Genomic DNA, 12,488 nt, shown 5'->3' with positions numbered 1-12,488 from the left:
CGGCGCTTCTGTCGAACTGGTCGGACAGCGGGATTGACGCCAAGCCTATGGGATATGATGTCTGGTGAGATGCCAGGCATGTCGTTGTAGGACCATGCAAAGACTTCGGAGTTGAGGCGGAGGAAGGCGACCAGGTCAGAGCGAAGCTCTGGCGAGATGGAGGTGCCGATCCGGCCCTGCCGATCCGGGATATCGTCATGAAGGGTAACCAGTTCCAGGTCCTCCATAGGTTCGGCCTGTGGTGTTATGGACTCCTCCCTTGGATCCTCAGGTGGTTCTGTGCCAGCTTGGGGAGGGGCGGGAGCCTGGGTTACCGCAAGGGCTTCACTCCTGTGCTGGTGATTGGTGGATTTGACTGCGGAAGTGTAGCAGCTTTGGGCCTCGAGTTGGTCGCCGCGCACCGTGCTTGGGCCATTAGGAGTGGGAAACTTCAACAGCAGCATATGTGTTGAAATAAAAGCCTTCATTTGGGCCAAGGCCGGGCGGCCAAGGATGACGTTGTAGGCTGTGGGGCAATCCACGATGAGGAAGGGGGTAGTGATCGTCGTCCGCTGGGGTGCGACCCCGATTGAGATAGGGAGATGGATGCTGCCAATGGGCTGGACCACGTCGCCCGAGAAGCTCACTAGGGGTGTGATGCTTCGGTCGAGTAAGTGAGGCGGGACCTGGAGTTCATTGAAGGCCTCGGCAAACATCACACTGACCGAGCTGCCGGTGTCCACCAGGATACGCCCAACGTCAAAGTTAGAAATGTCAGCCCGGATAATGAGTGGGTCGTCATGGGGGAGGATAACACCACGCTCCTCCTCCTCGCTGAAGGTAATGGGGGCCCAACCAGATCTGTGTGTCTTCGGCAAAAGTCCATGCTCGGTGCTGAAGACCTGGTGCACATAGGTGGAGCGGACATAGTGTTTGATGGAGTTGTTGGAGGTGCCAGCCAGGGTAGGGCCTCCGCTGATCGTGGAGATCATGTTGATTTGTCTTTGGTGAGGGTTAGGCGGGGTTGGTATGTTGTGGACATAGTTGTCTAGCTTTCCTTCCCGGATGAGCCCTTCAATTATGTTGCGCAACGCAACACAAGACTCGGTGTCATGGCCGCTGAATTGATGGAAGCGGCAGAAGACCCCCGTGTTAGGCATAGGCTTGTTGGATGGTCTCCGAGGGGGTGGCTTGGGGATGATGGGGGCTTCACGCACCAGGACGTTCTCATAAGTGGTGTTGAGGGTCGTGAAAACCTCGAACCTGGGCCTGGGTGTGAAGGGAAGAGGGGCCCGATCACCAGTCTTAGGAGGGTTGCCTCCGCTAGAGTGGTAGTGGTTGCCATGTCTACCTCGTTTATTATTGCCGAAAGGATGCTGGTAGCTATCCTTCCGCTTATGTTGTTGGTTGTCCTGGGCACTCGGGGCAGGGGTAGAATGCTGAGGTGGGGCTGGGGTGGGTGCTGAAACAGGTGGAGGATCGGCGAAAGTGTTGCGCGCCAGGTTGGCTGGGCCACGCTTGGAATTGAAGTATTCAGCCTTAGCGTGGATCGCCGCCTGCTTCATCAGCTCTATATATGTGTTCCAACTATTGCTATGAACCAGGTAGCGGAAGTTGGACTCGCGGAGGCCGCTCTTGAAAGCGCCAAAGGCAGCGCGATCGTCAGTGTCTGGGCAGCGGGAGTATTCATGACTGAACCGAGCTGCGTACTCTCGAAGGGGTTCGTCCTCAGCCTGCCGAAGCATATACAAGTCGTCGGCAGAGTATAGGCGATCAGTCTGGATCATAAAATGATCCAAGAACGTCTGCTTGAGACTATCGAATGAGTTGATAGTGTGGGGGTAGAGCCTATAGAACCAATTCAGGGCCGCGCCGCTGAGGGTGGAAGGGAAAAGGAGGCACATGCCTTCATCAGTGAGGCCTTTGCACCCAAGGGCAGACTGGAAGGAGTGGATGTGGGTGAGGGGATCCTCCGTGCCAGTGTAGAAAGCGATGCGGAGTGGCTGGATATCTTTCTCCTGGTGGTAGTGGAGGATATGCTCAGTAAAGGGCCCTGGGCGTGGTTTCGCCCAGAGGGGTTGATTGCTGCGATGTTGCTCGTTCTCCAGGCGCCGGACCTTTTCGAAGAGAAGCCTCATAGCCGGGGCGGCATGAGGAAGAGTTTCAAGTGCCAAAGGCCCGGGGGCGGGATAGACAGGTGCTGGGGATTGTTCCCAATCTTCCAGCGTCTCAGTGTGGTGAGTTGGCCAGGTCTCTGAGTTATAGAATTCCCAACTTATCTGAGTCCCCAACACCTTCTCCGTTGGGCACGCGAACGGGGGCTGGCGAAGGGCCCAGGTGTGTCACCCGTGGGTCCTCGAGGTTGACAGGGATAGGGATCGGCCTCGGCTGACGGTCCGAGATGCGATCCCGGCAATCTTGGTAGATCCTGACTGGCTCATGGGGCCTGTCCTTCGGTGGGGGAACGCAAAGGGGTCGTGACGGGGGTTGCTCCGGATGAAGGTGGTCTTTTCCCTTGCGGAGCCTAGATTGGGCCGGGGAGCTGTGGCTGGAATGTGCTGGCTGGTTCGGCTGAGGATTCCCAACGTTCTGGGTCAGGTTTTGTTGGGCATCCTGGGCGTGAGCCCTATCTTGGTTCCGCTTTAGAGCACGAAAGTCATGCTCTAGCTCAGCATTCCGGCTATGAAGATGCTCGTACTTCTCCGACATCTTGGTGATACTATCACGGAGGCGCTCCACTTCTGCCTGGAGAGTGGCATCTCCCGGAGATTTCCTTCGGGAAGTACCCTCGTGGGGGGTATGGTGCTGGGTATCGCGGCTATCCTCGGTCGGCATAGCAGAATGTGGGGTGAAGAAGAGGCGACGGGGCCTGAGGGGTGAAGGAGCCAGCTGGGCTGATAGAAAAAGAGGGGATTCAAGTGTCGAATTCCCACAGACGGCGCCAAACTGTTGATGCTCAAAATGGCCCGGCCAATATTGAGTCCAACTTAGGGATTAGGTGTGATGAGTCTTCAGCAGGGAAGAGGGCTGAGGCCCTTGGTGAAATGGGTTGGTGAGAGACCTGTAGAAGGTAAAAAGGGAAGAAGCAACCGTTAAGCTTCGGACACCGGTGTGGTGCCGGCCGAAGGCTCTCCGATGCCTATGTCAGTTACGGGTAGTAATTCTGGCAGAGTAACAGTAAAAGTAGGAGAATCGCTCTTGGTTTTACCTAGGTACTGTTCCCTATTTATAGGGAAGTGAAAGTGGGAACTTTGCACAAAGTTCCAATGTGGGACTTTGTGCAAGCCGTTGTGGTGGCGACACGTGTCCTGGAGATTAGGTTTGGCATTTGGGAGCTTCGGCAGGTGTCCGGCACCTCGGAAGTGTGTCTTCCTTCGGCATGGGAGAAGGCGTGGTTGCCTTGGTGCTGGGTCTGCTCGACCTCGGAAGTGTGTCTTCCTTCGGCATGGGAGAAGGCGTGGCTGCCTTGGTGCTAGTCGCTTTGGTGCTGGGTCTGCTCGGTTCAATATGGTGTAAACAAGAGTTAAACTCGACCAAGTCGGAGATTTATGGCCTTAATTTTGCCTTAGAATTAAGTAGTCATTTTACATATTTTCAAATTTTTATGATTTGACTTGATTTTTAATTAAATTAAAATATATTCCAACACAAAAAATGACATGAAACTATTGAATTTTAAGTTAAAGAATTGAAAACAGCTCACATGACCTTCACAGAAAATAAAAGAAATATATATTTTTTAGATCCATGGAGGAGTGGGGAATTGCATTTGGAATCTCTTCCAAACAAAAATGTAAGAGGAAGATAAATTCAACATGAGAGGGTAGATCAAAGAAAGAACTTTTAATGAAGCACACAATGCAAAATTTGTAAAATAATATTTATAGTCCTTCTAGTTTTGTAAATATTTCAATTAAGGACTTATAGTTTCAATTTAAGCAAGTGAAGACCTATAGTTTACTTAAGATCTCAATTAAGAACAATTAAATCCACAAATGGAAATATTCACGTTTTTTATCAAGTGGAAAACATGGGAGAGGCAAAAATGATCTTTTAGAGTGTTGGTGAACCTAACTACTCTCGTATTATCATAAACGATTATTTATTAGGATCTAGAGCACTGTTAGAAAAGGTAGATTTTTAATCTCCACGTGATAAACACATCAAACTTCAATTTTATTTCTAACGTATTATATTTAATTGAAATAATTTTTTTTTTAGTACAAGCGATTTGGGGGAGGAGGTTTACACAATATTTGTTCGGTGTCTAGGGATTTTCACCCACATGGGTGAAGGTGGAAGAGTTTAACCAAGATATACCCCACTATAAATACATATTTTCTTTACTTGTTTATGGCCATTTTCAGGCCATCCTATTTCATCGAGATACAATTTAAATTGCGACGTAATTTTCTTGTTCCTGAATGGATTTCTTCACATTTTTAAGGTTTATGCTCTACTCTGAGAAAAGATCCGCCCGATTTGGATTAATGAACTACAAATAAAAAATCTAATTTTTTGTTTAGAATTCAGAAGGAATGCTCCCGGAAATAGCATCAAACATTGTATTGTGTTGGTATGTACTAGGCTAGAAGTATCAGATATTTGCCTCAACTTCTAAGAAGAGCTTACCTGGTGGATGAGCTATGTACACAAAATAAGGACCAGGACGAATCATCTCTATGCCTTTAAAGGCAGTGCCAACTGAAAACATCTGAAGATACAGATAACCAAGTGTTCAAGTGTTAACTGATTGACAGAAAACCATATTGTTTTCATTTCCATTTTCTCTTGAATTTTCACGGCAACAAAAAACAGAGCAAAGCATGTGTGTCTGGGTTGGTGGTAGTTTACCTGAGTATCAATGCTGCTCAACATTTGCAGTTCTCTCCTGTGGTTGAGATACTGGATGACCCAAGTTCTAGTTTGACGCCATCATTTTAACACTTATTTCTCTCATCCCCTACCATTCAACAATTACAGTTTACTCCTATGGTTTAGATGTTGGATGACCCGACGATGTAAATTGACGACGATGGATGCTATATAAAATACAGCACTGCTGTAAATTTTCCTTGCTAATTTCAGACAGATGGGACAATTCCCTTGAAATGCTTGGTGAAAGGTCTAATTATTCATATAAGTTTTTTGAGTTCTGAGACTGCATGAGATAACTTTATTTGATGATGCATAAAAGATTCAGTTTCTGTATATACTAATCTTATATAAACCTAATGGATCTCAAATGCAATGGATTACAAAAAAGGAACCAAAAGAAATATGTAAAAGAAAGTGGCATTAGCTCTGTATTAATAATGAATGAAATCAAAGAATGTACATGAAAGGACACAAAATTACAAATTTAGGATAATGAAGTATTACACCAATTTGTGAGAGATACTTTCAAAAAAGCAAATACAAAACACCAACTTAAGGATCAAGCTAAGCAGGACCAATTATAAGGAAAGCGGGTGGCTTTTGGCAAACAGTGGTTTGATTTGGAATGACAGGTCTTGGAACCCAAAGGAAGAATCTGCTTCTTAGAAGACGATGATGACACCGAAAAGAGTTCCTTTACTGGATCCAGATTAGTCACAAATGGATGATTCAATAGCTTAGCAGCTGTGAACCTCTCAGAAGGGCTCCACACAAAGCACTTTCCTACGAAATCTTTGGCCTCATCTGATAACCAAACAGGAATGGTGGGAGATTTGGAAGCAATCTGAAGCATGAGGTCCCAAGGTCTCGCCCCAGCTTTCAAATCCCATGGCTGCTTCTTCCCAGTCAACATGTTGAGCACCACACACCCTAGAGCCCAAATATCAGAAGGTTGCTGCTGAATATCTTGAATGACAGTTTCTGGAGACCAATACATTGTAGTGCCTCCAGCACGCTCCTCTATAACCCTCTTTGTCAGACCCAAGTCCCCAATTTTAGGCACAAATTCAGAACCACCAGAATCACTTTTGGTGACAAGTAAAATATTCTCAGGCTTCAAATCGCAATGCACATAACCCATTTCATGAATGTGCTTAACCCCTTGCAAAATCGCCTCTGTGTACTTCCTTACTTGAAATTCAGGCAACCCAGAACTCCCAGAATTGTTAATCAAATCCCTCATTGTTCCTCCATCAGCATACTCCATGAACATATTGAATACCTTATTACCATCAACACCAGCAGTCACATCATCTCCATAGCGGTGAATGATAAATGGGCAGCTACTAAACGTGCCAAGAATTGAATTTTCTGTCACTAGCTCAAGCGCATCACAGTATAATGTCGATTTCACTGCGAAAATTGGGGGTAAGGCATCTGCGCACATATTGGGTTTTTTGACCCAACCCAAATACACCGACCCAAATCCCCCTTTTCCGAGCATCCGGCCTCGAACCCACTGGCGCCCAGCAACCGACAAGCTCTGTTCTTTCTTTGGCCTTGAACTCTGACCCATTGTTTGAAAAACAAAAATTGAAGCTTTCTGATGAAATAGGGTTTCTGGGTCTAACAAAACGAAAGCAAAGAGACGCAGAAAAACAGAAACTGGGTAGCAAGAGAGAGAGAGAAGAACTCGTTGAAGCGATGATCAATCGGAGAAGACGATGAAAATATTGATGTGAAAAAGAGGGTTTCGATTTTCAAACCCTAAGTGTTTCTCCCTGCGTGCGTAGTGCGTATGGTTGACGCTGTGATTTGAATGAGGGTTTGGAAATCAGAGTTTCCTTTTGCTGGTTGGATTGGGTTTATATAGATGTAGTTCAACGCGTAATCTTCAAACGGTCGTATTTTTCTTTCGCGGCTTTTCCTTTCGCTTGAATTAATAATCCAGTAAAAACAAGATTTACAAAGATTTTGAAATATACTTCGTAAACCTTAAGCGACTCTTATTATTACAAGCTGAGAACATATCATGACCGTTGATTTCGGGAGATCTCGTGATAAAGTGGAGACCTGGTTGGGTCGGAGATTTATGGCATTAATTTGATTTTTTTAACTAAATTAAATATAATATTTTATCTTATAATTGATTAATCATTATTTATATTTTACAAATCCTTTTTATATTTTAGGAGTCAATTTGATGTTTAATTAACTTAACTCAAAACATAGAATTTGAAAAATTGTAAATATATATATATATATATATATAGAATTGAAATACCAAAAAATTTAAGTTGAACTATTAAAAATTAGTTTGTTTTTGTTGGAATATTAAAAAATAGTTTTTTTTTTTAATGCAGATATTAAAAAAGAGTTTAAAGGGTATGTATCTGTGCAATGCAATTGTTCCAATAAATTATTTAACTTTTCTTACCTCAACCAAAAAAAAAAATGAAAAAGATTCAAAATTTCATCTTAGAGTTAATTAATCATTTTTATGTATTTTTCAAAATGATTTTTTTTTTATGTTAGGACTCAATTTGATATTTTAATTAACCTAAAACATAAGATTTGAAAAATGGTTTTAAAAAATGTAGAATTTTTTTTAGGATGGGATTAATCCTTGATTGGGGTTCTGCTTGCTTCTATCCACAAAGTGGTTCCAATGAGTTTCAAACACCTGCCATTGAGGCATTCAGGTGTCTCGCTAACTGGAGGTGATAATTTACCAACCACACTACACCTTGTGAATGAAAAAAAAAAATTTAAAATACCAAAAAAATTTGAAGTTTAGAAAGAAAAAATATATACGTCTGTGTAATTTTTTCCAATAAATGATTTAACTTTTCTTACCTAAAAAAGAAAAAAGAAAAAGGAAGAAGTAGCATTATGTTACCTCAGAACAAACTTGACCAAAAAAAAATATTAATACCTCAGAAAAAAAAATCGAAAGCAGCCACAGCTCCATTTCCCTTCTCCCCTCCGTCGTCCCCAAATATCTGAATCTCTCTTTGCCTTCAATGTGTTTATTGACCGGAAAACCCCCAACAAGCTGAGAAGATAATGGCTTGGAGGCTCTGTTCCCGCCGTTCCATCCTTTCTTCTATTTGCCAAGTCCCAAACCTCCGACTGCAGCTTTCACATCCTCCAAGGTTACAGTCCTTTACTCATTTTTTTAATAAACTGTTGGTGCCAAAAACTCGCCTGTCAGATTCTGAAAAACCCATTTGTCTCTTTTCTCTTTCAGATTCGAAGCTCTGTATGATTCTGCTCTGAGCACTTCAACAAGTCAAATTAGCTGTGGGTTTTGCCCAAAATTTCAAGGTTTGCTTGCATTTCTTGAACTTCATATCTCATGATGTGTATTTGTGCATGTCTCTATGATTTGTACATGTTTATAATCAAGTTATCACATTTTTGTCCCCTCGTAGACGTTGTGGTTATCGTGATGTTAGAATTGTGATATGTAGTCTACGTATTTGATAGAAGCTCTAATAGAAGACATCAATTCTTTGCTTGAAACTGTGCCATTACCATTTCAACTTCTTAGAATGAAGTTATGTGTCAAAGAAAAAAGGGTTACTGGATTTATGTTTGATAGAGGCTTCCTTGTCTTTGTACTTTGGGCTGGTGTCATTGACATGTCCGTGGTCAAAATTACAACGCAACAAGATTACTATCCAATTCATTTAAAGACAATGGGTTCTTGAACTTTGGATTTTGTGGCTTGGTTGATTTAAATTTTAAACTATTACTGTTACATCGAAGCCAACTTTGTGCTGTCTCTGTAAAATTAGATGCATGACGATGCATTATCTATATATTTTATTCCTATTGTATTAATAGGTTTTCTTGCTAGTTCATTCTTGCAGACAAAATATAGCTTTGTTTTCACAAAATAATAAAAGATAGAGATAAAGCTTTGCAACACGTACGTTTTCCCTCTGAGTTTTATGCTTCTGCTACCTGTATGACTTTATTGAATATGTTGCAGCTTCACGATCATATGCCCGTGGTGGGCATAAACCTTATGATCTCTTTGGAAATGGACAACCTGGTGATAAGGACTTTAGGAAAGCCTGGAAGAAAGAGATTGATGAAGATGCTTCTTTATGGACAGGAAGTGAAGAAGAAAGTGACAATGAAAAGGATGAAAAGAGTCATCTGGAAAAAGAGATTCGAAAAGTAAGACAGCAGGCAAGGGAGCACTCTAACCTGATTGATGCTGATGACAGTGATGAGCTGAGAAGTGTTTGGTCTGGAAGTGATGAGGAGAAGTCTCTGTGGACTGGTAGTGAAGGTGATGATGACGACGATATTCCTACTGAACCCTACCCAAATGAAAGCAGTGATAAACATATAGATAAACTATTTGAGTTTGAGGAAACATCAAAGTATCGGACAATCTCAGAATTATTCAAAGCTGAGCAGGAACCGGAAGAATTGTCCCCTGGAAAGCAAGCTAGGAAAATTGCAGTTGAGAATGCCTTGAAAAAGTTGAAGAAAGGGCCAGATGGTCGATACATTAACGTATGGGAGGTCATGAGTGACTTAGATATTCTAATAGGAGCATTTGAAAATATAGTTTCAGGACCAGAATATGCAGAGCTTAGACAGGGAGGGCCTAAGAAATTAAATATTCAGTTTTTCAAGGATATACAAGCCCGTATGAGAGATCCAAATTATAAGTTCTCACCTGAGTTAAAGTTGAAACCAAAGAGCAAACTAGTTCGTAGAAAGAAATGGCAGAAGACACAATCTAGGCGGAGGAAAGCACAAAAGCGCTAGGTTTCTCCCTCTTTATTGTTCAAATCTGTCAAACTTAGAAAGTGTAACATGTGTATCGTTCAAACTTTGGAAATTTTGATATATGTTTCTGAATTCTATATATGATTTCTTTGTTGGCCTATCTAACATCCAGTTATACTAGTGGTCGGGTTCCACACATGTTTGTTGTGTCAATTACGTTATTTTGCTTTGGAAGATGCTAGGGTGACTTCAAAAAAATTACCCAAAACGTAGGCTCATCAGGAAACGAACCCATTTCTCCAAAATTTAGAAAAGCCACTCATTTTGGGTTTGAAAAGACCAAGACACCCTTATTTAATACAGCACTCGAGCCTTTTTCATCTTTGTCTGCTCAAGAATGCCATATTCGCATTGGCTTCTGAATATGTTCTAAAGCAACCCTTTTACTGGCAAACTGTACGCCGATTGTGGTCTCACATTTCATGTCATGATCCTGCAGATGCCTATCCAGGCAAGAGCCAGCTGTGGGCAATCTGTAAGCGTAACATTGTGTAGTCCCCTAACATTGTGCAGTCCCCTCTAGGGTACAATGCTTATTGTGGATCAGAGGTCAAGGAAACACCACGTTTGCTGACCTGTATGCATGATTTTCTTAATCAATGTATCATCACCATGATCATCTTTACGACACACAATTATCTTGTAGTGTGCCCCTTTCAATATTTTGGTATAATGAAGTACCCTCAGCCAAGAAGCTTCGTATAATGGTAGATATCCATAAGTACGTTTCGATTTTTCTGTATAGCTTAGCTTGTCTTTCTTCACAATCACAGCTAGCCTCTTTGATTAACAACTGTGCTGCTTTTGATTTTTCAGGTATTTCCTTGAACATCCTGAGTATTTAACAGATGGGGTAATTCTGTTACAATTTTTCATTTCAAATCCTGAGGCTGTTGTAGGGAAATTATGTCCACAAGTTTCCTGCATTGACAGCATACTGATGCCATTAGATCTCTTGAACCTGGTGAAGGTACACAGATGCAGGAAAATCATATACAATGTATACTGTTTTCAATATTTAACTGCTTCTTTCGGAATTGTGGCTTCTGGTTTCCAACAGATCATGTTCCCTGTAAGTCTAAAACCATGTATGTAGTTTTGTCCTAGAAAAAGTTGTTTGCAACAGGCGGGAAAAAGTATGTCTTTTGCAAAACCATTTGTTTCTGCTTTCAATTATGTAAGTCATATGGTCTAAGTCACCTCCATAGAAAGGTTAGTCTGCTGAAGTGTTTGGAAATTTCCACTTATTACATGATGCTGCAACTAGTGATGTCCTATATGAGTTTGATGAGATACCGTATATATTGTGATTCCTTTATGTATTGACCTTGAGGGAAGCAGTGAATACTGTTCTTGTGCAGCTATTACTTTTTTACTCATTTGCCGTTTACATCTTGGACACATTATATTAAGATAAGTTTAGAAAACATAAAATACTGGTTATACCTCCTGTTACTTTAGCCATGGTATCTCTCGCCTGCTTGCAGAAAACAAATTAACGCAAAGCTAAGGGTCTTGTCTTTATTCTGCAGAACTTAGCATGGCTTGGTCCAGATGGCTCTGAAGACTTGCAACTTGATAAAGCAGCGCTCCTTCCTCCTCTGTACTTGGAGGCAACTATGCTTGACCCTGTTGTTCGGCCTACAAACAACCCAGCAACAACAAGAATTCCATTAAAGATTTGCAGTTGTAATCCAAGGATCAGCACAAAGTCAAGGTAGAAGGGCCTGGTCAATGTTGGTCGTTACTTGTGGGGCTCTCTGTTCGTTTCTGTTTTTTTCTTTCCTTTTCTTCGTTGTTTAGTCAAGTGCAACTGTTATGGGGTCCTTCTGCAAGCTGCAACTCAAAGGCACAGACAAAGATTAGTCACACAAGGAAAAATGACAATGAAGAAGCTTTGCTTGCCTTTTGACTTCTTTTTTTTTCCTTCTTCCAATTGAAACGTTTCAAATCCTTCAATCTTTTACTCCTTTCCCCATTTCCTGTGTTGGGGTTCTGTTGTCTTGCTAATCCAACGAGATAGTCTCCATGTAAGATTCAGTCAAATTTCAACTCTCTTTTTAAGAAATGAATGTAATTTGTTTTTATGGTAATATTTACTTGCAGTAATAATATGTGTGGGAGAAACATGAGCGTTAGACCATCTCCAACCATGTTGGGGCTATACTCAAATTTCCATCCTTCAAAATACAACTATTCATGTATTTTCAGAACTCAAAATTTTTTTTTTATCCAACCTTGCAGACTCATAATTTGAGTAAGTAACTTTATTAAATTGTTTAAGAATGATTAACCCCTAATTTTTTTTTTCTTGTTAATTTTTCTTGACATTATTTTTGTTTCAATACTCGTGATTTAATTTTCTAAACATTTTAACCTAAAAAAATTAAAATTCCAAAACATAATAGAATTTAACTTAAAAAAAAAAAAAACAAGTACAACACCATACAAATGCCCGGAATAATTCGAACCCTTCATTGAACCCATTGCCATAATTTTCTTCCATTTTTACTTTTACTGCTACTTCATTGGATTCTTTTATCCTCATTCAATAATGTTCTGAACTTTTGCCCACCTCCACTTGTGTTCTTCAATTATTTTCTGAACCCTTTCTCATCCCCTATTGTCTTGTTTCAATCATGTTCTGAACCACTGCTCAACTTTGTCTATCTCACTTTATTGGATTCTCTTATCTTTCCTTATCTTTTCCTATCTTCATTTCTGAACCATTTCTCATCTTGTCTTGTTTCAATCACATTTTGAACCATTGCTAATCTTTGTTCATCTCACTTTATTGGATTCCCTTATCTTTCCCTATA

At 41.5% G+C, this 12,488-nt stretch overlaps 2 protein-coding genes across 4 annotated transcripts; one reads left to right on the top strand and one right to left on the bottom strand.

The window, feature by feature from the left end:
* Positions 1–5,334: 5,334 nt before the first annotated feature.
* On the bottom strand, positions 5,335–6,675 carry LOC117622904 (mitogen-activated protein kinase kinase kinase 17-like). The gene has a single exon (XM_034353709.1). The coding sequence runs from the start codon at positions 6,431–6,433 to the stop codon at positions 5,417–5,419; it is 1,017 nt and encodes a 338-aa protein (XP_034209600.1). The 5' UTR covers positions 6,434–6,675; the 3' UTR covers positions 5,335–5,416.
* A 1,108-nt stretch (positions 6,676–7,783) lies between these two features.
* Positions 7,784–11,762, top strand: LOC117623533 (eukaryotic translation initiation factor 5B). Of its 3 annotated transcripts, none has more exons than XM_034354546.1 (5): positions 7,784–8,012; positions 8,108–8,184; positions 8,855–9,648; positions 10,486–10,639; positions 11,202–11,762. In XM_034354546.1, exons 1-3 carry the CDS (start codon positions 7,924–7,926, stop codon positions 9,646–9,648), a joined length of 960 nt encoding a protein of 319 aa, XP_034210437.1. In that variant the 5' UTR covers positions 7,784–7,923; the 3' UTR covers positions 10,486–10,639; positions 11,202–11,762. The 3 variants fall into 3 exon arrangements, with proteins under 3 accessions (XP_034210437.1, XP_034210438.1, XP_034210436.1); XM_034354547.1 differs by having other exon boundaries at positions 8,855–10,376; XM_034354545.1 differs by having other exon boundaries at positions 8,855–10,390.
* The last annotated feature ends 726 nt before the right edge of the window (positions 11,763–12,488 follow it).

The sequence above is a fragment of the Prunus dulcis genome, chromosome 3 (genome assembly GCF_902201215.1).
Source record: "Prunus dulcis chromosome 3, ALMONDv2, whole genome shotgun sequence".
In the NCBI taxonomy this organism is placed as follows: Eukaryota; Viridiplantae; Streptophyta; class Magnoliopsida; order Rosales; family Rosaceae; genus Prunus; species Prunus dulcis.
The sequence above is the reverse complement of the archived record's forward strand: the minus strand, read 5'-3'. Positions and strand labels throughout refer to the sequence as shown.